Source organism: Diabrotica virgifera, chromosome 1 (genome assembly GCF_917563875.1).
Source record: "Diabrotica virgifera virgifera chromosome 1, PGI_DIABVI_V3a".
NCBI classification, from domain to species: domain Eukaryota; kingdom Metazoa; phylum Arthropoda; class Insecta; order Coleoptera; family Chrysomelidae; genus Diabrotica; species Diabrotica virgifera.
The window spans coordinates 301,655,095-301,681,807 of NC_065443.1; the positions used below are offsets into that span (position 1 = coordinate 301,655,095).

At 33.0% G+C, this 26,713-nt stretch overlaps 1 protein-coding gene and 1 long non-coding RNA gene across 4 annotated transcripts in view; one reads left to right on the top strand and one right to left on the bottom strand.

Moving 5' to 3' along the window:
• The window catches only part of LOC126879183 (zinc finger protein 227-like), a 134,748-nt gene extending 108,085 nt beyond the window's left edge, over nucleotides 1–26,663 (top strand). For 2 of the 3 annotated variants that reach the window (XM_050642227.1, XM_050642226.1), the window contains exon 2: nucleotides 21,054–22,703. In XM_050642227.1, coding sequence (XP_050498184.1) covers nucleotides 21,054–22,486 — 1,433 coding nt within the window. In that variant the 3' untranslated portion in view covers nucleotides 22,487–22,703. Of the gene's footprint in view, nucleotides 1–21,053 lie in introns of all 3 variants that reach the window. The other variant, XM_050642228.1, reaches the window with a different exon arrangement.
• Nucleotides 17,799–22,293, bottom strand: LOC126879197 (uncharacterized). Its single transcript, XR_007696002.1, has 3 exons — nucleotides 22,200–22,293; nucleotides 21,612–21,695; nucleotides 17,799–17,897 (listed from the first exon to the last, which is right to left on the bottom strand). It is a non-coding gene; the product is annotated as an uncharacterized LOC126879197 (long non-coding RNA).
• Nucleotides 26,664–26,713: the final 50 nt, after the last annotated feature.

A 26,713-nucleotide genomic window follows, 5' to 3' on the forward strand; every position in this document is an offset into this window, starting at 1 on the left:
TGCTTGAGCTAAGTTTGGCAAACTAATTCGCATTTGTTTTGTTTTTTTTGTATTCGGTAAATCGTCTTTTGTTCCGGTTTTTGTATTTTTCTCGTAGACACTTGTGGCACTTTCATCTGAAGACTCACTTATAATTTGTTCTACTGGAAGATGTGTTTCGGATCTTGATGAAGAAGATGTAGCTATTGGAGATTGTGTTTCCACAATTTTCCGGTAAATAGAGCGTTCTAGTTTTTTGGTAATTACTTTATCCACCGAACCAATTACCATTTTTCTATCATGCCTCTGATCTTTAATGAAGTCATGCTCTCGAGCCGGTATTTTATTTTTGCATTTGCATAATAAATAGTCAGAACATTTGCATGATGCAATATCAAACAATTTCTTTTCCAATAAATCTCTAAAATCTTTAACCTTTCTTTGCATATTGGCTGAGTTTCTACTTTTCATAGGTTTTTTAATATTTCTGTATTTTTGATGTAATTCCTTTAATTTAGATTTAATTTGTTGATCGGATATTATCGGAATGGATGCTTTAACCCACAGCAATTTTAATTCAACAAGAAGAATTTCATTAATGTCACTAACAGTTGGTTCAGCATTATTTGCTGCAGCTTCTTTCATAAACTGGCGAATACACAAAAAGTTTCTGATAACATCAGCACAGGTCGGTAACATATTGTCTTTAAACTTCCTTGGTGCTCCAAAAACACAACAAGCGACGTCTGTTCGTGTTTTAGGCATGTTTTCTTTTTTTACGGATCTCACGGACACAGTTTAACAACACAGAATAAAACAACGGTTCACTGTATTGCATCTAAATTGATACTAATACAAGAAACGCAGTTTGCTCTCGAATCGAACTACTACCAAAATTAACCAAGTAAGTATTAACGAAGGCGGGCGCATCGGCGCATTACTTTAGTGGGAGGCCAATAGCCTCAAATTTCGAAGTAGTGGGGGCACCGCTAAACGAAGTCCGATCGATTTGAAATTTTGCAGGGTATTACAACAAATATGCAGACCACTTTTCCGCATACAGGCATTTTAAATTTTAAAAGTTGATTTTTTCGCTCCACCCTATTATACAGTGTTTAAATTTTAAACCTTTATATAATAATATTGAGTGTTATTATCGCGTTAAAAATGTCTAGTGATTCAAGTGATGAAGATATAATTCTTTATTATTATAACAGAAGACGTAAAAAGCAGAAAAAATGAGGTATTGGGTTCATCTCTACATTGAAAACGATATAAATTTGCAGAGCCTTTGTTTCTGCAAAAGAATTACAAGAAAGTGATGCTAAATTTCTTGCATTTTATAGGATGTCAAAAGAATCTTATTTACATTTAATACAATTGCTTGTACCTGTAATAGGGAACTTGCACAGTTTTTTTATTCAGTTTTTCATTTATGTTCAGTTTTGTTTAAAAATGAGATTTCCAAAATTTCACGCTTCAAAAACTCATAATAACTTAGAAATACATATTTAAAGTCTTCTGCGGTATAAAATAGTTCAAACGGCCCGTGACGTCACATAGTTTTGCATTAGTTTTGATTATGGTTATATTTCGCTGTGGCTAGGTACACGCTAACGTGTACGCAAATAAAAAAGTTAGGTAGACGCGAATTAAACTTCATCAAGCCAGTGACGTGATTATTTAGCTTGCGCAGTGACTATATATTTTGGTACATGCTATTTTGATATGTTTAGTGTTTGTTTGATAGAAAAATATTTGTTAAGGGAAGGGAAGCAGAACTATTCATATGTTTCAAACTTAATTGTAATAAATCAATGTATATATATAAAAGTATATATTTAGGTTAGCAAAATATTTATATGTATTTAGTTGACATGACATGTAGGTACAAAATATTGTTAAAATAATTTTTATACGTAAGTGAACTATTATAATCATCTATTCTAAATGCAAAATAGGCCACAATTTAATTAACAAAAGTATTTTATTAACGTTTCGACGTCCAAATCGGATGTCATTGTCAAAATACAAAAATTTGTCAAATTAAATAAATTATTAGAAAAAATGTTTTACTAAGCAACAACACTTTTGTTTAATTTAATAATATTTTGTATTTTGACAACGACATTCGGTTTAGACGTCGAAACGTTAAGAAAATCAATTTTTTAGTTAAATTGTGGCTTAGTTCCCATTTAGAATAGTTGATTACAAAAATGCCACAAGGATAATAGCTTCATAACAAGTTAATTATTATTGTGAAAGCTTTAGGTCTTCCTTTTATTTTAATCTTGGACGGAAATACTATTTCATTTATAACTAAAAAATTATATATTAATTTATAGTCTCTTATCTTTTTCGTACTGTTTTAAAATGTTCTTAAACTCATTAAAAGAACTAAATAATTGTCTACACTCCATAGTTAATTAAAAAAAAACACTAACAAATAAAAAATTACTGACACTCTAACTTTTCTATTTGCCTACACGTTAGCATATACCTAGACACAACCTTATATTTAGGTATATTCTTTTTCTCCTTCTTTAGTTTATTAGCCTCCACCTACTTGGGTATTTGGCCAGCTCATTGTCGTGGAATAAGTCAAAAATATTTATATTCTAATGACATTATTTATTGTATGTCATATACAGTACTATATACCAGTTTGTTAAAATTGGAGTTTTATACTGTTTTTGAAGGAAAGGAACGAAGGTTTACTATTGAAAATAAAACCATTTTTGTAAAAGTACAAATTTTCTATGAATAGTTCAAACGATCAAAAACACTTGTAACGTCACATAAATGTATTTTCTACTGACGTTTATAACGTCTAATTTAAAATTATGTTTACTTTATTGGAAAAATGTAAACGGAAAACCAAGTGACGTCACGACGCGTTTTGGGCCACCTGTTTTAATTTGAATTTTTAATCGTCTTTAGGGGCCAAACGAACGACAAACAAAACTTTTTTATCTCTGATACATGTTTTAAATTATGTTATGTTGTGGTTTATAACATTTTTTTCGAATTTAAAAATTTATGCAAGTTCCCTATTCACAAGAAAAATACTTCAGTGCGAGAATATGTTGGGGCGAAAGAAAGGTAAGTCAGGTAAGGAAGTAACATTTATTTAATTTCTTAAAATGAAAACAATCTAAACCACTAATACTACTTAAAATGCTAAACTAATAATACTTAAGATATCGGTAGCTAAATTAAACATTAGTAATTGTATTTAATATACATATTTCTCACAAGTTCATAATAGACCAATTTCGTGATTTCCCACAAGTTTGTAATAGACATGCTCTACCAATTTTGCCATTTCGCGTTTTAAACTTTAATAAAATATCACAACAAACTAGAAACTAGTCCCACAGCGACCTTCATGTCCAGTCCGATCTCGATTGATCACTGATCATTACAGATCGGCTACTAACTAGTAGCTGTGTGTGCGGATACTCATTAAAATACATGAGCAGTGACTAATAAGTAACTGATAGGTAACTAAAGTTAGCAACTGGTTTCTTTTTAGTAGCTCTGTGTGTGGATGGCCTTAATGTCAAATTGTTAACAGTCAAAAAGTATCTGGTTTGTTGTGAAAATTAGTAGATTTATTATTGAAGGTATACTTCTTTAGGCGCGATTGAGAATGCATTTATTTTATTATCCTGGGCGCATGCGCACACAGACAGTATGTAGTTTGTTGCTAATCCTTCAAGTTATGTCAAATTAGTTATGTCAAAGTTATCAGCACAAATAAGTCATTAAAAGAATATATTAGTGTTTTTAGTAAATATATTATTTATTATAATTTTTGTGTCTTTGGATTTGTCTTCCTCGGGAATAAGATAATAAAGTAAGTATCTGTTATAATATTTTTATACCTCACTTGATCTATTTGTCATTGTGATTTGTAATTATGTCCGAGATGTTACGTACACAGCGATGGGAGAGCATTGGACCAGAGATCGAGAGGTCCCAGGTTTAAGTCCCGGTCAATTCACATTCTATTTTTTTTTTTTATTTTTGGTATTGTTTTAATAAAAATGTTTTGAAAGTGGTAGGTAAGTATTAAAGTTAGTTTAATATTTAAATAAAATACAAATAAACTGTTTAGTATATTTTGTTGAAATTATATAATAGAAGTAGATGCGCTTAAGGCAGATAGAATAAATAACTTAACTCCTATCCACAAATCTGGAAATACGAGTTTAATAACAAATCATCGTCCTATAACAGTATTGCCTTATCTTTCAAAATACTCTGTTTCTGGGGATACTCATGTTTCAAAAACTTCAATGGAAGAACAACATGGTTTCATAAACAAAAAGTCAACTCAAACAAGTCTGTGCATTTTCACTCACTATATTGCTTCATCCATAAATAATTCTCAAGTTGATGTTATCTTTACTGATTTAGCAAAAGCCTTTAATAGAGTAAATCATTCAGTACTATTAAAAAAACTGAGGTCATAATATGCACTTTCTGACAAACTTATAAAATTCTGTGAATCTTACCTTACCAACCGTACTAATGTAGTCAAATTTGGGAACTGCTACCCAGACAGTTTTATAACCAGGTCAGGTGTACCGCAAGGTTCCATCCTTGGACCTTTACTTTTTGTTATGTTCATAAATGTCATCACTGATTATATAAAATTTGCCAAGATTTTTCTATTTGCAGACGATTTAAAATTATTTCTTACAATGAAAAACGAACATGACTCTATTAATTTACAACACGATATTCAAGGTATATCCACATTCTGTAAAAATAATGATTTGAACTTAAATGAATCAAAGTATACTATTAACTTTTTCTAGAAAGCGAGAAATCATAAGAACAGATTATTTTATTAACGAAGTAAAACTTGAAAAGCTAACAAAAATCAGATATCTAGGGGTGTTATTCACTAGTACATTCTCCTTTAATGAGTACATTCTGTTAGGCTGCCCATGTGCAACCTTTGTTCCGAAATGAATGAAAATGCTGACTAAGTGGACTGTATTATATATTTTTGTTACTAAGACATGTGTGAACCCTTTGAAATCAACAAATGGACTGGTGAAAAAATGAATTTGTCGCTAATAAGCCATATTTGCTCGCAGGCAGGGCCGTCTCAGGACATTTCATTAAATATTGTAGCGAACATGCCGCCCCTCCTTGAAAGCACAGTCTTTCAAGATAACTAAAACGAAAGTTCCTATTATACCAAAAAAAAAACAATGTAACCTAAAGCCAAAAATGATGTCCTAAAACAAACGAAAGTTTCTCTTTCCCCTATGTCTAATTATCCATCGGTAACACGCAAATTTTTGACACTGCACGTTTAATAAAGTGTCCACTACTCGTTTTGAGCGTCACTATCCGCACAATACCGTCTTTTCCAGGATGCACCTCCATTACCCTTGCCAAGGGCCATTTGATGGGTGGTATTCCACTCTTCTCCAAAATTACTATTTGCCCGGGTTTAATCTGGTCAGCTGAAGAACGCCCTTTATTTGTTTCTTGCAAATTTGCCAGATAACCCTTGGACCATTGACTCCAGAAATGTTGCATCATCTGAGTTACCAATTGAAACCTTTGAATACGACTCGGATTCAGATGTAGAATGTTCTCTTGCGGTAACGCCACCAAGGGACAGTCAATTAAAAAATGCCCAGGAGTGAGAACATTAAAATAAGTAGGATCCTCAGAAAGATGGGTCAAAGGACGGGAATTTAAGCAGGCTTCATTCTGCGCAATTACCGTATTCAATTCATCATAGGTGAGACTAGTGTCCCCAACAACCCTTTTCAAATGATACTTTGCCGATTTTACAGCTGCCTCCCATAAACCACCGAAATGTGGAGAATAGCTTGGTATAAAATGCCAGTCAATAGACAATTCAGAAAAGTATCCAGCAAAAGTACATTGATTTACCCTATCCCGTAAAAAATTTAATAAATCCTGAAGGTGGTTGTTAGCCCCTACAAAGTTACTACCATTATTCGAATATATATTCCGTGGTAAACCCCTTCTGGATATAAATCTTTTAAAACAATTCAAAAATCCCTGAGTCGTTAAGTCATTGACCAACTCCAAATGACAAGCCTTGGTCACCAAACAAACAAAAATACACAAATACCCCTTAATAATTTTTTGCCCTCTAAGCTTATGAGCCCTTATATGAAACGGACCTTCATAGTCAACTCCACACCGTTCAAAAGGTTTACTAATGAGACTAGCCGGTAAATTTCCCATTTTTTGTTTAAGATGCAAAGTCTTGGCCCGATAACACGTTATGCACTTACGTAATATATCCCGAACCACGCTCCTACCCGATATGGGCCAATAAGTTAATCTTACAATATTTAATAACGTTTGCGTACCCGCATGCAAATTCCGATAGTGTTCGTTTTGTATTATGAGTCTTGTTAACTTATGTGATTGCGAAAGTATAATCGGATGCTTTTGGTCATACCCTACCTCAGCATTCTGTATTCTTCCTCCTACCCTTATTATACTCGAATCATCCAAGAATGGATTTAAACATATTTTTTTTTTTTGAATTCAAAACCCCTTTTGATTTTTTCAGAGCTTGTCAGTCTTCATAAAAACTCTGTTTCTGCGATAAGATTATTAGTCGTCTCAAAGCTGTTTCTTGTTCGTCATTTGAGAGAACTTTACTGAAAACCCTTTGTTCCCTTTTTAATTTAGAATTTTTGTAGAATCTAAATATCCAACCTGTTACATGCTTTAATCGTTTAAGACTAGAATATTTATCGAATATGTCCTGTACTAAAATTGAATAAAATACCAATTTTGGCTTTCTAATTTCTGGTAGCTCCTCTACTTTAACACCTGATTCTGTTTTAGACCACATTTCTTCGTGCAGTCTTAAAAAATTAGGACCACAATCTAAAATCCTTGAATTGCTCTGGTTCTATTCCTGTTAATAAAACATCCACTGGATTTATCTCTGACCTAACATGTCCCCAATAATTTTTATCCGTTAACCGTTGAATCTCCCCTACTCTATTCGCTATACCCTGTGAGCTCGTAGGTAGAGGGGATAATTAAGAATTCGCGAGCGCCAGTAGTGACAAGTTTGTAAACCTTTACTGGAAATTTGCTTTTTGACGTTCTGCATTAAGAGTTGCATATTATATCTTTTAAATGTCTTACGAAAGTTGTTGTATTAGAGAGTGTCGAAATACTGGTTGCAATAGTAACTGTGTATTCTACAACTTTCCTGTCGCTAAGCATAAGGTGATTCAACGACAAAAATGGATTGATGCAATTAGAAAAAGTAAGTAAACACAATTTTAATTTTAAAACGGTAGAAAAATTTGAGCTAAAGGATCAGTTAGCACACTCTCGAATTTTGACGGTTTCGATTTTACAATCCAATCCTGAAACAAAATTTGAATGCGTGAAGATAACGACCAATCACAGCAAACGTAGGATGCCGTTAAGTGTCATTCATAAGTTACTATTTAAGAAGTATTATACTATTATTATATTAAATTATTACACTTTTTTGCAGAATAAATTTTTTCTAATATTAGTTTTCAACATAAACGTCAAAACGGTATGAAAAATCTTAAAAATAATCATAATTGAATAATGAATTATGTACTTACTGCTATTAATTATCGATTATAATCCAATTACTTCTTTACGTTGTAAATATTACACGATAAGAATTCAATAATAAGTTTGAAACAACTATTATTTGCTTTTCTACTGTCTTCTTTAAAATTCCGGCCGAAATAGGAACACTAGCGAACCGTTAGATGCCGATAGCAGCCATACCAGCGAAACTCACAGAGTATAGGCAACACTTTTTTCTTTCCAGAAAATTTCCGGTAAAAGTTATACTAGTAATGCTGTAAGTAGGTGGCGATACCAGCGAAGCTCGGAGCGGATAAAAGTTTTCCATTGTCACGGTTCTCCCCCTATCCATGCCAATGCTATCGTGGAATCCGTCCAGAGTCTTACCTTGGTAAATCGAATATTTAAAGATTTAATTACCTCTTTAGTCAATTTTGCTCCTAAAAGAGCAGCACATAGCTCCAGTCTTGACAAAGATACGGACTTCAAAGGAGCCACCCTAGATTTTAAACAAGCTAAATTTACATTCTGCGTACCGTTGGCATCCGTTGATCTTATGTAAATAACCGCTCCATAAGCTACCTCGGAAGAATCCGTAAAGCAATGAAGTTGAACATTCTTTGGGTTTTCACAATACATTTTTCGATTTATTTTTAATTAGTAGACAGTTTTTGGTTTAGAATTAGGAGATTTAGTGATTCCTGATTAAGTATGTTTTCTTAGTTAGAAAACAAATGTTGGTTATAGTAAATACCACGAGAGTATGTTTTGTGTCTAGTTGTCTAGTGTACCAGAAAGAATAGCTTCGTTATGTTGTTCTTAAGAAGAAATAAATATAATTAAGTTCGCGGAACGAGTTTCTCCAACTTCATAATAAGATAAAAAAAACTCATTCTTTTTAACAACATTTTTACTATGTTCAAGTGAACAGTGCCTACATCGTTCAAATGTGGAATGTTATATAATAATCAACCATTAGCAGTTACCTTTTTGCTACTAAAACAAAAACTTTGGAATTCTATTCTCATACTATAAAATGTTGTGAATTAGTACTATAACTCCAACAATAGGGAACTTTTTTTAGTTAAATTGTAGCTTAGTTCCCATTTAGAATAGTTGATTACAAAAATGCCACAAGGAAATAGCTTCAAAACATGTTAGTTATTATTGTGAAAGATTTAGGTCTTTCTTTTATTTTAATTTTGGACGGTAATACTATTTCACTTATATGACTATAACTTATAGTCTCTTAACTTTTTCATACTGTTTTAAAATGTTGTTAAACTCATTAAAACAACTAAATAATTGTCCACACTGCATAGTTAATTTAAAAACAAACACTAAACAAATAAAAAATAAGAAATCTCTTTACTAATCCATATTAATATTAAAGTGTAAACACAAAGCGATTAAACAAACTCCAACACTCTGACACTCTTTTATTTGCGTACACGTTAGCGTGTAACTATACAGCGTTATATTTAGGTATATTCTTCTTCTCCTTCTTTAGTTTATTGGCCGCCACCTACTTGGGTATTTGGCCAGCTCATCGTCGCGGTGTAAGTGAAAAATATTTATATTCTAATGACATTTATCGTATGTCGTTGTAATAATACATACCAATTTGTTGAGATTGGAGTTTGATACAGTTTTTGAAGGAAAGAAAAGAAGGTTTACTATTGAAAATAAAACCATTTTGTAAAAGAACACATTTTCTATGAATAGATCAAAAACACTTTTAACGTCACATAACTATATTTTTTACTGACGTTTATAATGTCTAATTTAAAATTATATATACAATTGGTTAGTGACGTTAGAAGAGAATATTCTCAGGAGAATAATCTCGAGAACGAGAATATTCTTAAGAATATTCTCGGTCAGAAAATTCTCTCGAGAATATTCTCGGCAAAAATTTTCTATATTTTCAAAAACCGACCCAAAAATAAAAACTAGATACGGGTCAAATTATTATAATTTAAAAAATATGTAGGTATTGTCACGGTCCCAGGCCGGCCCTGTCCACAACAGAAGCTTTGGCGACGAACTGTCTGCGGGCGAGAGAAACGTATTTACCTAATTTGATTTATGATGTTCGATCCTTTTCTGGTATATTCGATTTTACCTACTTTGCTTTGTAAATGTTTACCTTTTCGATGTTTCTGGAGATCAGTAGAAATTGTATGTAACTTAATTATAATTTAACTATTTTTGTATGTTCTATTTCAGGATTTTATGTATGATTGTAAAAAAAAGGTTTTACCGTTTAATAAATACACACACCCAAACTTATATGAAATCACCATGTATTTCAAAGTAATATTTATTTCTTTTGGAAAAACTTGGAACTCTGGTTGCGAAGAATAAAGGTTTTTATTGAAAATAAACAAATATATAAGACAATCGGATATTACAGCTCGGTACGGTATAGGTTATTTGCTTGAGTTGCAAATTGAACGAAAATAAATAAAACTTTTGCGTCCAAAAACGAAAATATGCCTCATGTGGGGTTACAGAACTTACAATGCGGAAATATTATTGGGCTTGTGGAGAAAGTAATGTTCTTAGAGGGACATAGCTGTAGAGCTAGGCGTAATACAGGGCGTTCTGTCCAAAACCTATGCTAGGTAACAGGAACTAGAAATGTTCAAAAATAAAGCACGCGAAAGCGCCAAAAGTAGTAACGGCTCTTCACGATCGTTTAATTGTCCAATCAGCTGGAAGACACCTAACCATTTCTCACCTGCAGCTCCAAAGGCAGCTTTTGGAAGCTACAGGTGTAACTTTCAGTTGAAACGATAAGAAGAGTTCGTACCAAGAAGTATACAGCAGGAGACAGTATGGGTTCCCAAGTTATCCAGGCAGCACAAGATTGATCATTCACCAATTGAATTTGGTGTCTTCACCACCAAAACTGGAACATTGGGTATTGACAAAATGTGCTATTTTCAAAAAAAGTCAGGATTTGTGTAAAATCAGATGACCCACGAAATCGTGTACTTAGAGGTCGAGGAAGACAAGCAAGAACGAAAACTGTCAGATCTGTTCACAAATGTACAAGGGGGAGTGTAATGTTCTGGAGAGGAATTGTGATCCGTAAAAAAACTCCTTTAATCTTCATCCAATCAACTTTAACTGGTCACAGGTATGTTGATAACCTGTAGCCAGGCTCTGGAGAGGTGCAATAGGAGAAAATTTAATTTTATTGCATGATAATGGACCTCTACATACCATTAGAGTGACTACAGACATCATTGAAACAGAAGGTATCCCTTGTTTGGAGTGGTCTTCTTGCTCTCTCGAGCTTAATCCTATAGATTATTTGTGGGATGTGCTTAAAAGAAAAATTAGAGCTCGCCGGGATAATCCACAAAACACCTCACAGCTAGTACAAGCTGCTCTTAAAGGATGGAGCAACCTACCACAACAAAATGTTGATAATTTGATTAGTAGCGTGCCCACGCAAACTGAAGATTGCGTCAGGACTAGAGGAGATAACACTGACTACCACAAAATACAAAAAAAAAATAAAATCAATTTAAACATTATTCGTTTTACATTGAAATTTTGTATGCTATTGACTTCAAAACAACTACTTTCAATTTTTTTGTTAAATACTTTATTGTTTTATTTAATTGTTATGTATTTGTTACTAAATTGCTTTAAAATAAATATTGTTTGACTTCGTGTGTTCGTTTTTTTAAATTCGCACGAAATAGTAAGAAATATCAGATGATTCCATATAAGTTTGGGTGTGTGTATACAGGGTGTTTAATTGGGAAACGGAAATACTTTAATTGTGAATAGAGGTCACCGAGGCGGTTCTAGGTATACTACATTTTTTGCCCTACCGACTTTTATAACCGAGTTACAGGGTGTTTTATCGATTTGGCCAATTTCTTTCCTAAGCCATAACTTTAGAACCACCCTGTATATTTTTTTGATATTTGGTACAGATGTGTCTCATCCAAAACCCAAACGACCGACATACTAATCACAGGAAAAATCCAGGTCCGGATTAACAAAAAATTATAAAGTAATTGTGACCTTAAAACAACACCCTGTATATTGAAATTCTGAAAATTTGTTTGCATATTTGAAAAGAGCACAAAAAACTAAGTCTAATCGTTCGCTTCAATTTTTCGGCCAGATAATTTTATGACTTTAATTTTAAAATTATATTGAATTTTTTAGGAACTCTATTAAAAAGAAGGTATTATTAACTTTTAATTATAAATTATTAAAGCTATTGAATAAATACTTATTTTAAAATTAATCAATACTTATTTACCACATTGGAACGACCCAATTATTAATCACAAGAAAAATCCAGGTCCGGATTAACAAAAAAAAAAAGTAATTGTGATCTTGAAACAACACCCTGTATATTGAAATTTTCAAAATTTGTTTGCACATTTGAAAAGACCACAAAAATCTGAGTTTATCGGTTTGCTTTAATTTTTCGTGAAGGAGATTTTTAAAGCACTTTTAACAATAAATTATTAAAGTTATTAAATAAATACCCATTTTAAAAATAATCAATACTTATTTACGACATTCGAATGACCCACTTACAAATCACAACAAAAATCCAGGTCCGGATTAACAAAACAATATAAAGTAATTGTAACCTTGAAACAACACCCTGTATATTGAAATTTTCAAAATCCGTTTGCACATAGGTATGAAAAGAGCACAAAAAACTAAGTTTAATCGTTAGCTTCAATTTTTTGGCCAGACAATTTAATGAATTTAATTTTGAAATTATGTCGAAATTTTTAAGAACTCTGGGAACTCATAATAAAAATTTCGATATAATTTCAAAATTAATGTCATTAAATTGTCTGCAAAAAAATTAAAGCGTGACATTAAACTTAGTTTTTCGTGCTCTCTTCATGTGTGCAAACGTATTTTAAAAATTTCAATATACAGTGTGTTTTTTCAAGGTCACAATTACTTTGTATTTTGTTGTTAATACGGACCTGGATTTTTCTTGTGATTAGTAAGTAAGTCCTTCTAATGCTGTAAATAATAACTGATTATTTTTAAAATTAGTATTTATTCATCAACTTGAACGATTTATTAATAAAAGTGCTTTAAAAACCTGCCTATTAATTTCAGGGTTCTTAAAAATTTGAATATATTTAATTTCAAAATTAAAGTTAATAAATTTTTGCACAAAAAATCAAAGTGAATCGATAAACTCGGATTTTTGTGGTCTTTTCAAATGTGCAAACCATTTTTGAAAATGTCAATATACAGGATGTTGTTTCAAGATCACAATTACTTTATGTTTTTTTGTTAATCCGGACCTGGATTTTTCTTGTGATTAATAATTGGGTCTTTCCAATGTGGTAAATAAATATTGATACATGTTAAAATGAGTATTTATTCAATAAATTTAATAATTTATAATTAAAAGGTAATAATACCTGCTTTTTAATGTGGAGTTCTTAAAAAAATTCAATATAATTTCAAAATTAAAGTCAAAAAATTGTCTGGCCGAAAAATCAAAGCAAACTATTAGACTTAGTTTTTTGTGCTCTTTTCAAATATGCAAACAGATTTTCAAAATTTCAATATACAGGGTGTTGTTTTAAGGTCACAATTATTTTATAATTTTTTGTTAATACGGACCTGGATTTTTCTTGTGATTAGTATGTCGGTCGTTTGGGTTTTGAATGAGAGATATGTGTACCAAATATTAAAAAAATATACAGGGTGGTTCTTAAGTTATGGCTTAGGAAAGAAATGAGCAAAATCGATAAAACACCCTGTAACTCGGATATAAAAGTCGGTAGGGCAAAAAATTTAGTATATCTAGAATCGCCTTGGTGACCTCTATTCACCATTAAAGTATTTTCGTTTCCCAATGAAACACCCTAAATAAAAAAAAAATATTTATAATCAAATATTTATACAATCGTACATTCTATGTCAAATCATTCAGGCAAAAACTTTTGGATCTCCGATTTTTTCTGAAACTTGGTGTATAGCTTCTGCGAGACGTAAAAATAAGATATTTAAGGTCAAAAAGTCTTCTTTTTTTCTCAAAATGTTATTTTATGCGATTTTACAGTGATTTTGTGTTTATTTAAACAAATTTGCATTTTCTATCGTAAAGTATCAATGGAAAACATAATATTTTAATAAAATGGAGTCAAAAATGTCATTATATAACATTATAACCAGTTACTTTGACTCAAAACAAGTTTTTCATCAAATTGTATAGTGTAGAAAACGTTAAAATACCGTTTTTTACATTTTCCTCCATTTCCAAAATACATCGTAATTGATTTGGCTGAAAATTTGCCCACAGTTGGTCAAAACATAGGACTTTAAGTGGTTAGAAGAATTTGAGTTATATTACAATATCAAAAAAGTTACATGCAATTATATCAGACTCAAAAGTATATTAGACCAGTCGGGATAGCATTTGACCTTGCATGCCGAGCTGCCCAAAATTTTATTTTTCTAATCTTTAGGGGAGTCAATAGTAGCCTAAATTTAAAATCGCGAATGAATTCCTCCGTTACGTTAGGCGCTATCTTGTTTTTTAAAGGAAAACCTGTTTTGCTCAATATCTCCGCCATTTTTAACTTTTCGACAAAAATATTTTCGGTAGGAACTGAAATTGTTCCAAATAAATCGTATTTATAATTATTACAATTTCTTTTTAACAACTTTTGTCGTGAGGTCGATATTTTCCGAGTTAATTGTACTTAGAGTAGACGCCTATATTTTTTACTATGATATTGTATGTATATTTTTTGGTGTTGGAATATAATTCAAATCCTTCTAACCACTTAAAGTCCTATGTTTTGACTAACTGTGGGCAAATTTTCAGCCAAATCGATTATGATGTATTTTGGGAATGGAGGAAAATGTGAAAAACGGTATTTTAACGTTTTCTACACTATAAAATGTGATCAAAAACTTGTTTTGAATCAAAATAACTTGTTAAAATGCCATATGAAGACCACAGGAAAATAACTTAATAAGTCACATTTTTGGTTTTGTTCAGGAGAACAGTTTTAAAGTTTAAAACTCTGTGATTATGTTAAAATACATCTCTTATAATTAATTAGTAATAAAAAGAAAAAAAATTGATATATTGGTGGTAGGTTTACGATTTAGTTTTTAAAATTTATATTGCATATTAATTACCTTGACTTATGAACGTTTTTCCCTGTTTATAATGGACATGTCAAGTTCTTTTCCTTTACAGTGTTTTTTAAACACTTATATCTTTTTACTTATCAAGTTATTACTCTGTATTGTGTTATTCTTAGAAACAATGTAATTAAAGCTACAAAGTGGTATTAAAAACGAAAAATGTCAAAAATTGGACCTTCAAGTTCTTTCCCTGTGGTCTTCATATAATAACATTTTTGAGTCCCTTCTATTAAAATATTATGTTTTCCATTGATACTTTACGATAGAAAATGCAAATTTGTTTAAATAAACACCAAATCACTGTAAAATTGCATAAAATAACATTTTGAGAAAAAGAAAAGAAGAAGATTTTTTGATCTTAAATATCTTATTTTTACGTCCCGCAGAAGCGATATTCCAATCAAAAATAAATAACCATTTTCAATTTCGTTGCAAAACGAAAATACATCCGCATCATATTCTAGTCCAATCAGAGAGTGCAGCAAGCACCCCTACCGGTTTCGAAAATTATTAGTCTCTCATCAGGAGGCACATATGCTGCTCTCTCTGATCCAACCAAAACAAACCCCGGCGTGCAGTCACGGATTGCAACGAACGAAATGGCATAGATGCCCTAGCGGCAACTGCTAGCAAAAAGACTAAGTTTTCACTCTAATGGCATATAAAACAACATAATGCTATTCTACATCCCACCAGAATGAAAACAATGGGAACCTTCTCTGGTTACACCTCCGAGGCTTCTACAATTTGCAAGCCATACGGATGGTGAGACTAAGGAAGATGAGGGTATTTTACAATTTATAATTCACGTCCTATCTGCTCAGCGCGGTTAAGTTCCAACGAGAATGGTTCCCTTCGTACTCCAATCAGAGTAAACATTAAATCAAAAATGAATAACCATTTTCAATTTCGTTGGAAAATGAAAATACAGCCGCATCATATTCTAGTCCAATCAGAGAGTGCAGCAAGCACCCCTACCGGTTTCGAAACTTATTAGTCTCTCATCAGGAGGCGCATATGCTGCTCTCTCTGATCCAACCAAAACAAACCCCGGCGTGCAGTCACGGATTGCAACGAACGAAATGGCATAGATGCCCTACCGGCAACTGCTAGCAACGAAAATGAAAATGGTTATTAATTTTTAATTTACATGTTTACTCTAATTGGAGTACGAAGGGAACCATTCTCGTTGGAACTTTACCGCGCTGAGCAGATAGGACGTGAATTATAAATTGTAAAATTCCCTCATCTTCCTTAGTCTCGGCATCCGTATGGCTTGCAAATTGTAGAAGCCTCGGAGGTGTAACCAGAGGTTTCCATTGTTTTCAGTCTGGTGGGATGTAGAGTAACACTATGTTGTTTTATATGCCATCAGAGTGAAAACTTAGTCTTTTTCTATATGCCAATTTTCAGACAAATCGGAGATCCAAAAGATTTTTTGATCCAAAATTGATAGTCCTGTCGCCAGGGGTGGTACAACGGCCTCTTGTATTCAGATGGACTTACCCAAGTTTTTTTTATGTATTTTGACCTGTAGAACACGAATTTTTTAGGTAACAGTTGATCCGGATGTCGATAAGATTGTTATAAACCAAGAAGTTGAGGAATCACATAACAGCGATTTCTCGCAAAACAAAACATTTTTATGTATTTTTTGGGCCATTCTAACCAAAAAATGTTCCTACAATTTTTTTCGTATGATGCATAGTTTTCGAGATAAACGCGGTTGAACTTTCAAAAAATCGAAAAATTGCAATTTTTGAACCCAAATAACTGTTGATTAAAAAATAAAATAGCAATTGTGCTTGCCGCATTTGAAAGTTCAAGTCAAATTATATCGGTTTTAATTATTTGTATTGCTAAAAATTTATTATTTTATTGTTAAAACAAAGCTATAAACACCTAGTGCTTGAGTGATGTTTTCAATGATATCTCATTTAAAATTGAACGAGTAGGTAGAGGAGGTAAAAGCGCAAGCGGGGCTATTTCTACGTAGCATGCATTAAAACGCATGTATTAGGCACGGGAAAGACTATATTATGTTTATAGCTTTTTTTAACAAAAAATAAATTTTTAGCGATGCAAATATTCAAAACAGATATAATTTGACTAACTTCCGGTTTCATAATCAACTTAAAGTGAACATTAACTAAAGTTCACTTTAACGTTGACATTTACCCATATGAATTGCATTGACAAGGGTACCAACTTAAAACTAAAAGTCCACTTTAACTGATTATGAAACCGGGCATTAAACTTTTAAAGGCGGTAAGCAGAATTGCTATTTTATTTTTTAATCAAAAGTTATTCGGGTTCAAAAATTGCAATTTTTCGATTTTTTGGAAGTTCAACCGCGGTTATCTCGAAAACTATGCATCCTACGAAAAAACTTGTAGGAACATTTTTTGGTTAGAATGACCCAAAAAATACAAAAAATCGTTTTGTTTTGCGAGAAATCGCTGTTATGTAATTCCTCAACTTCTTTGTTTATAACAGTCTTATCGACATCCGGATCAACTGTTACCCAAAAAATTCGTGTTCTACCGGCCAAAATACATAAAAAAACTTTATTTGTTTGAAACAGTTTTCTCAGGCAAGTTCTTTGAAACGTCATTTGAGAGTGCAATCTGGGGAAAAACCTTTCAAGTGCGAAGTTTGTTTTAAGCACTTTTTTCTAGCACATCATTTGAAGAGACATATAATAAAGCACACTGGAGAAAAACCATACAAGTGTGAAATTTGTTTAAAGCAATTGATTACAGCACAAGGTTTGAAATACCATCTGAGTACACACACTGGAGAAAAATCTCACAAGTGTGAAATTTGTTTCAAGTAGTTTACTCAGGCAAGTATTTTGAAAAACCATCTGAGAATACACACTGGTGAAAAGCCTCACAAGTGTGAAATTTGTTTTAAGCACTTTGCTCAGAAAGACCATTTGAAAATACATTTGAGAGTGCACACTGGGGAAAAACCTTACAAGTGTGAAATTTGTTTAAAGCAGTTTACTCAGGCAAGTATTTTGAAAAAACATCTGAGAATACACACTGGAGAAAAACCTCACAAGTGTGAAATTTGTTTTAAGCAGTTTGCTCAGAAAGACCATTTGAAAATACATTTGAGAGTGCACACTGGGGAAAAACCTTACAAGTGTGAAATTTGTTTTAAGCAGTTTACAGCAGAACATTGTTTAAAATACCACTTGAGAAAACACTGAAGAAAAACCTTATAAGTGTGAAATTTGTTTAAAGCAATTGATTACAGCACAATATTTAAAATACCATCTGAGTACACACACTGGAGAAAAATCTCACAAGTGTGAAATTTGTTTCAAGCTGTTTACTCAGGCAAGTACTTTAAAAAACCATCCAAGAATACACATTGGGGAAAAGCCTCGCAAGTGTGAAATTTGCTTTAAACAGTTTGGCGGAGCAAGTATTTTAAAAGAACATTTGAAAATACACAGTGGAGAGAAACCTCATAAGTGTGAAATTTGTTTTAAGTAGTTTGCTCAGAAACACCATTTGAAAATACATTTGACAGTCCACACTGGAGAAAAACCTCACAAGTGTGAAATTTGTTTTAAGCAGTTTGCTCAAAAAGACCATTTGAAAATACATTTGAGAGTGCACACTGGGGAAAAACCTTACAAGTGTGAAATTTGTTTTACGCAGTTAACGACAGCACATGGTTTGAAAATACATTCGAGAGTGCACACTGGAGAAAAATCTCACAAGTGTGAAATTTGTTTTAAGCAGTTGGCTCAAAAAGACCATTTGAAAATACATTTGAGAGTGCACACTGGAGAAAAACCTCACTAGTGTGAAATTTGTTTTAAGCAGTTTGCTCGGAAATACCATTTAAAAATACATTTGAGAGTGCACACTGGGGAAAAACCTCACTAGTGTGAAATTTGTTTTAAGCAGTTTGCTCGGAAGTTCCATTTAAAAATACATTTGAGAGTGCACACTGGGGAAAAACATTACAAGTGTGAAATTTGTTTTAAGCAGTTAACGACAGCACATTGTTTGAAAATACATTTGAGAGTGCACACTGGAGAAAAATCTCACAAGTGTGAAATTTGTTCTAAGCAGTTTACTACAAAACATGGTTTAAAATACCATCTGAGAAAACATCATCACACAGCCAAATTTGTCCACCGTCGGACATAGGCCTCCTCAAGATGTCTCCACCCGTCTCTGTCCTGGGCAGCTGCAATCCAGTTTGTCGCTATTCTCTTAATATCGTCGGTCCTTCTGGTAGGTGGTCTTCCACGACTTCGTTTGGCCGCCACTCTAAGATCTTCCTTGTCCATCTGTTGTCTCTTTGTCTTGCGACGTGTCCTGACCATTTCCACTTCAACTTCGTAATGCGCTTTATGATGTCTTCCACTCCAGTTCTTCGGTGTAACTCATCATTTCGTATTCTGTCTCTCAATGTTAGGTCAAGCATGGATCTTTCCATTTTTCGTTGTGCTACTTGTAAGTTTCTTATTGATGTTTTAGTCAATGTCAGTGTTTCAGCTCCATAAGTAAGCACCGGAAGTACGCACTGGTCAAATGCTTTTCTTTTTAGCTTTATTGGGATGTTTTCCTTGAACACGTCTCTTAGTTTGCCATACGCTGCCCATCCTAAAGCTATTCTTCTAGATAATTCGCATGTTTGTTTGTCTCTACTTATTTTTATATACAGCATCCACGAAAAATGAACATCAGCTCGAAAAACTGCAAAATACACGTATTCAATATTTTTGAAAAATCTATCGAATGGCATCAAACATGAGCCCCTACGCAGGTGGGGGTGGGGGATTTAATTTAAAATCTTAAATAGGAGCCTTTATTGCAGATTTGGATTCTTTACCTAAAAATAAGCAACTTTTATTCGACACATTTTTTCGAATTATGGATAGATAGCGCTATAATCGGAAAAAACGATTGTTTCAAATGGAAAATTAAATTAAAAAATGAAGTCCCCAATATATGGAAAACTAAACCTTTTTCTGGTTTTAGCACGTACTCTTCACAATCCAATAGGTCCCCATAACCCTCGAGTAATTGCAAATTTATCATCTGCATCCCCTACTGTGTGGATTTATTGATGAAAAACATGGATAGTTGTTAACGCACATAACTTTTTTATTATCTCACATAATTAAATGAATCGAAAAGGAAAATGTTCAGAAAGCTTAACTCTAGAATCAAGTTTTAATTTTAATATTTTACATATGCTCAAATATTCCACAGGGTGTTCCAAACTTTAAGAAAAAAACACAGTATGATTGGTACACTCGGTATAAAATGATATTTACCTGTCTAGCAACAATATTATCACAACGGTATTCTTAAATAACAAGCCTATAACATACTGAAAGAATCATTCAAATCGGACTGGTTTAGAAAATTCGAGACATCAAACGTATCCCATTTTTAAGGTGTTCGGCTAATTTTGCCGGTGTGTGTATCTTCGATTTCTTTTTATAGATAATCAATTTTAGTAGTTCCAATGTGACACAAAATCTAGTCATGGGATAAAAAAGTTTATTTGAAGAAAGGTGTATTTTTTATTTTTAATGGCGATACAGGCTCGTTTTTGTAATATTTTATTTAATTATAGAGTAATTGAGCCCATCAGAATCAAAACCTGCTAAATCCCAAACTTTTCGTTTTCCCTTTCTTTATACAGTTTCAAAGTTCAAGTATCTATTAATCTACAGGCATAAGGTTTCGGCACAAAACCTTATAATATACTACTGAAATTTTAACGTAGAATCAGACCCTGGTATGTCCATAGTTTTATGAACAATAAAATTCTTCTTTTTCTTGTATATTATCAAAATGGTCCAATACCTACTTTTAGTGCATTAATTGCGCCTAAAACCAGTTAATGAGCAATATTATGTGGGCTTAGAATCAAAATCTGCTAAATCCAATCTAAAATTACAAATTTGTGAAGATGTAAGGGGCGTGAAGAAAAATGACTATACCAATTTAGTGTGCCATTTTATGACATTTATTGATGCTACTTTGATAAGAAATGCCGGATATATCTTGGGAAATTTACATTTTTAATGTTTTTTAGCCTCCTCAAAAATTTCAAAAAAACGGATTTAGCAGGTTTTGATTCTATGGGCCTCAATTTCCACATACTAACATATTTCTCAAATTGGGCTCTGTACCGCCATCTTGGAACGCGTTTTTCGTTTTGATGACGCGCTGATGTAGCCTCTTAATTTGATCATTGCATTCAATTTCATTTTTATAATCAAATATTTAATAATACTTAATTGGTTTTTATTTTAGGTTGTCTCCAAGACGAACCCAAAATGGAAACTACGAATACACCAATTGAAGATTCATCTAACGATGGAAATTATATGAGTCAACGCTACAAAGAAAAAACATTCAATAAAAATAAGAAAGTTGGGAGTAGACAAAGACATTACAAGTGCGAAATTTGTTTTAAGCAGTTTTCTCAAGTATGTAATTTGAAAACACATTTGAAGGTTCACACTGGAGAAAAACCATATACGTGTGATATTTGCTTTAAAAAGTTTAGCCAAGCAAATCCTTTGGAAAGACATTTGAGAGTACACACTGGAGAAAAATCTCACAAGTGTGAAATTTGTTTTAAGCAGTTTAGTCAACAGGTTCATTTGAAAACACATTTGATGGTTCACACTGGAGAAAAACCATATACGTGTGATATTTGCTTTAAAAAGTTTAGCCAAGCAAATCTTTTGAAAAGACATTTGAGAGTACACACTGGAGAAAAATCTCACAAGTGTGAAATTTGTTTTAAGCAGTTTGCTCGGAAAGACCATTTGAAAATACATTTGAGGGTGCACACTGGGGAAAAACCTTACAAGTGTGAAATTTGTTTTAAGCAGTTTGCTCAGAAAGACCATTTGAAAATACATTTGAGAGTGCACACTGGGGAAAAACCTTACAAGTGTGAAATTTGTTTTAAGCAGTTTACAACAGAACCTGGTTTAAAATACCACCTGAGAAAACACACTGAAGAAAAACCTTATAAGTGTGAAATTTGTTTAAAGCAATTGATTACAGCACAAGATTTGAAATACCATCTGAGTACACACACTGGAGAAAAATCTCACAAGTGTGAAATTTGTTTTAAACAGTTTTCTCAGAAAGGCCATTTGAAAATACATTTGAGAGTGCACACTGGGGAAAAACCTTACAAGTGTGAAATTTGTTTTAAGCAGGTAATGACAGCACATGGTTTGAAAGAACATTTGAGAGTGCACACTGGGGAAAAGCCTCGCAAGTGTGAAATTTGCTTTAAACAGTTTGGCAGAGCAAGTATTTTGAAAGAACATTTGAAAATACACAGTGGAGAAAAACCTCATAAGTGTGAAATTTGTTTTAAGCAGTTTGCTCAGAAACACCATTTGAAAATACATTTGACAGTCCACACTGGAGAAAAACCTCACAAGTGTGAAATTTGTTTTAAGCAGTTTGCTCAGAAAGACCATTTGAAAATACATTTGAGAGTGCACACTGTGGAAAAACCTTACAAGTGTGAAATTTGTTTTAAGCAGTTTACTACAGAACATGGTTTAAAATACCACCTGAGAAAACACACTGAAGAAAAACCTTATAAGTGTGAAATTTGTTTAAAGCAATTGATTACAGCACAAGGTTTGAAATACCATCTGAGTACACACACTGGAGAAAAATCTCACACAAGTGTGAAATTTGTTTTAAGCAGGTAACGACAGCACATGGTTTGAAAGAACATTTGAGAGTGCACACTGGAGAAAAATCTCACAAGTGTGAAATTTGTTTCAAGCAGTTTGGCAAAGCAAGTACATACTTTAAAAAACCATCTAAGAATACACACTGGGGAAAAGCCTCGCAAGTGTGAAATTTGCTTTAAACAGTTTGGCAGAGCAAGTATTTTGAAAGAACATTTGAAAATACACAGTGGAGAAAAACCTCATAAGTGTGAAATTTGTTTTAAGCAGTTTGCTCAGAAACACCATTTGAAAATACATTTGACAGTCCACACTGGAGAAAAACCTCACTAGTGTGAAATTTGTTTTAAGCAGTTTGCTCAGAAAGACCATTTAAAAATACATTTGAGAGTGCACACTGGGGAAAACCCTTACAAGTGTGACATTTGTTTTAAGCAGTTAACGACAGCACATTGTTTGAAAATACATTTGAGAGTGCACACTGGAGAAAAATCTCACAAGTGTGAAATTTGTTCTAAGCAGTTTACTACAAAACATGGTTTAAAATACCACCTGAGAAAACATCATCATCACACAGCCAAATTTGTCCACCGTCGGACATAGGCCTCCTCAAGATGTCTCCACCCGTCTCTGTCCTGGGCAGCTGCAATCCAGTTTGTCGCTATTCTCTTAATATCGTCGGTCCTTCTGGTAGGTGGTCTTCCACGACTTCGTTTGGCCGCCACTCTAAGATCTTCCTTGTCCATCTGTTGTCTCTTTGTCTTGCGACGTGTCCTGACCATTTCCACTTCAACTTAGTAATGCGCTTTATGGTGTCTTCCACTTCAGTTCTTCGCTGTAACTCATCATTTCGTATTCTGTCTCTCAAAGTTAGGTCAAGCATGGATCTTTCCATTTTTCGTTGTGCTACTTGTAAGTTTCTTATTGATGTTTTAGTCAATGTCAGTGTTTCAGCTCCATAAGTAAGCACTGGAAGTACGCACTGGTCAAATGCTTTTCTTTTTAGCTTTATTGGGATGTTTTCCTTGAACACGTCTCTTAGTTTGCCATACGCTGCCCATCCTAAAGCTATTCTTCTAGATAATTCGCATGTTTGGTTGTCTCTACTTATTTGTATTTCGTGGCCCAGATAGATGTACCGGGTGTCCACTTATATTTTCCCCCATTTTAACTGCCTATAACTTCTAAACGGCTCAAGATAAAAATATGCGGTTTTCACTGAAGTGTCTTATTTTAGTAAAAGTTTTGTCTGAATGGATTGAATTTTTTATATCGATTTCAAATACGAAATAAAATATGGCGGATTTTTGAAAAAAAAAACGTTGATTTTTTTTAATGAAACACCTAGTATATTCTTTTGTAAATTGAAAGAAAGGTCATTCACCTATCTAGCGATATAATGTTTTTCAAAATCGGTTGTCAAATCACTGAGTAATTAATTTTTAAAATGAGAGGTGCAAAGTGGATATCACATACCTAAATAACATAACTAACCAAGTTATGTGATTTCCACATTGCATCTCGCATTTTAAAAATTAATTGCTCAGTCATTTGACAACCGATTTTAAAATTTTTTATATCGTTGGATAGATAAATGACCGTTTTTTCAAGTTTTTAGGTAAGTGACCATTTTTTATATCGCTTTTAAATAAAAAATGGCAGATTTAAAAAAAAAGTTGTTGACTTTTTTATTAAAACATCCAGTATATTTTTTGTATCCTGAAAAAACGGTCATTTACCTATCCAGCAATATAAAATTTTTTTAAATCGGTTGCCAAATGACAGCAATTAATTTTTAAAATGAGAGATGCAATGTGGAAATCACATAACATAATATCATTTTGCTCAGTTATGTTATTTAGGTATGTGATATCCACGTTGCACCCCTCATTTTAAAAATTAATTACTCAGTGATTTGACAACCGATTTTGAAAAACTTTATATCGCTGGATAGACCTTTATTTCAATTTACAAAAAAATGTACTGAGTGTTCCATTAAAAAAAAGTGAACGTTTTTTACAAAAATCCGCCATTTTTTTCGTATCTGAAAGCGATATAAAAAATTCAATCCATTCAGACAAAACTTTTACTAAAATAAAACATTTCAGCGAAAACCGCACATTTCTATCTTGAGTCGTTTAGAAGTTATAGGCAGTTAAAATGGGGGAAAATATAAGTGGACACCTGGTATTTGTGAACTGTTTCAATATGGCGGTTTTCTAGCGTTAGTGGTCCGCTAGGTACTAAATTGGTCATCATTTTAGTTTTCCCAAAGTTTATTTCCAACCCTACCTTTTGAGAAACTCATAGTTCTTGCAGCATTTCGTGGGCTTCCTTAAGTCGTCGGTTTTTAGAACTATATCATCTGCAAATCGTAGGTGGTTAAGCCTTTCGCCATCGACATTCAAACCTCTGTTTGCCCATTCCAACATCTGGAATGCATGCTGCATTACGGCATTGAATAGTTTTGGTGACATGTTGTCTCCTTGTCTAACTCCCCTTTTTAGTTTTATTTTTTGAGTTTGGGCATGGATGTTTATTGCTGTTGTGGCATTTGCATATGTTGAATAATGTTGGAATATCTGTAGTCGATTCTACAATCTCTCAAAGCTCTTAAGATGGTGTCATATAAGCTCGATAGTGTCAAAAGCTTTTTTGTAGTCAACAAATACTAGAACTATCGGCCGGTTGTACTCCACTGTTTTTTCGATTAGGACCTTTAGGCAAGTTAGATGGTCATTTGTACCATACCCAAGGCGGAAACCTGTTCTCTCGGTTCTCTCGGTTGGCATGTTTCTAGCTTGTTCTTAATTCTGGCAGTGATTATTCGAGCAAATAATTTATAAAGGTGGTGTGGAAGACTAATTGGCCTATAGTTTTCGAGGTCTGTTTCATCTTCTTTCTTATGTATGAGGAGCGTTATAGAATTATTCCATTCAGCTGGTATGGCTTGGTTGTCTAAGCATATATTGAAAAGGTGTTTGATTGCCCCGATGAGAGCAGAGCCTCCGATTTTTAGCGCGTCTGCTACTACTCCGTCCTCTCCTGGTGCTTTGTTATTTTTCATTTTCTTTAAACCATGATAGATTTCAGCCGTTATTATCTCGGGAATATCCTCTGAAACTTGATTCATAATTTTTTGTTCTGTATGTTCTGTCGGGTTTAAGTGAAGTTTATTTGTATATAGTTTTTTATAGAAGTCTTCCACTATCTCTAGCATTTCCTCTCTATTGGATGTTAGTTGGCCATTTTTCCCTTGAGTCTGATAATTTCTTTTCTGCTGTATTTCTCTCTTTGTCGATGTTAATTTCTATTCTAGCGCGAACCATTCTATGATCACTTCCTGTTGTGAAACTGTTTAGGACAGTGACATCTTTAACTATAAATTTTTTGTCTGTTATTATATAGTCAATTTCATTTTACGTTTTTGCATCCAGACTTCTCCATGTCCACCTTCTATGGAGTTTTTTTGTAAAAGAAGCTATTCATTTCATATAATTTGTTCTGAATGAGATAGTTTAATAAAGTTTGTCCGCGTTCATTTCTTCCATCGCTGCCGAAGTTTTCAAGTGCAAATTCTGATGGATCTGATTTCATACCAATTTACCTGAGAAAACACACTGAAGAAAAACCGTATAAGTATGAAATTTGTTTAAAGCAATTGATTACAGCACAAGGTTTGAAATACCATCTGAGTACACACGCTGGAGAAAAATCTCACAAGTGTGAAATTTGTTTCAAGCAATTGACCTTCGAAACCACTTTAAAAAACCATCTGAGAATACACACTGGAGAAAAGCCTCACAAGTGTGAAATTTGTTTTAAACAGTTTGTTCAGCAAGACCATTTGAAAGTTCATTTGAGAGTGCGCACTGGGGACAAACCTTACAAGTGTGAAATTTGTTTAAAGCAGTTAACGACAGCACATGGTTTGAAAATCCATCGGAGAACACACAGAGAAGTCGTACTAAATCGTAAAAAAGTGTAAAATCGTGAAATTTGTTTTAAGCAATTAGTTTCGTTCGCGGTAACGATCCTGGACTAATCCAGAATTAGTTACGAATTCTCTTAGTATTCGTGTTGTACGGAAGCGCGGTTCTGAATCAGTTCAGGATTGATTTACACCGCGAACGAATTTAGAACTAGTCCATAACACTAACTTAGTTTTTATACGTCCATATTATTTTGATGAATTTGTTTATTTTAATTCAGATATGTATGAACATTTCACTAGATCAAATCAAC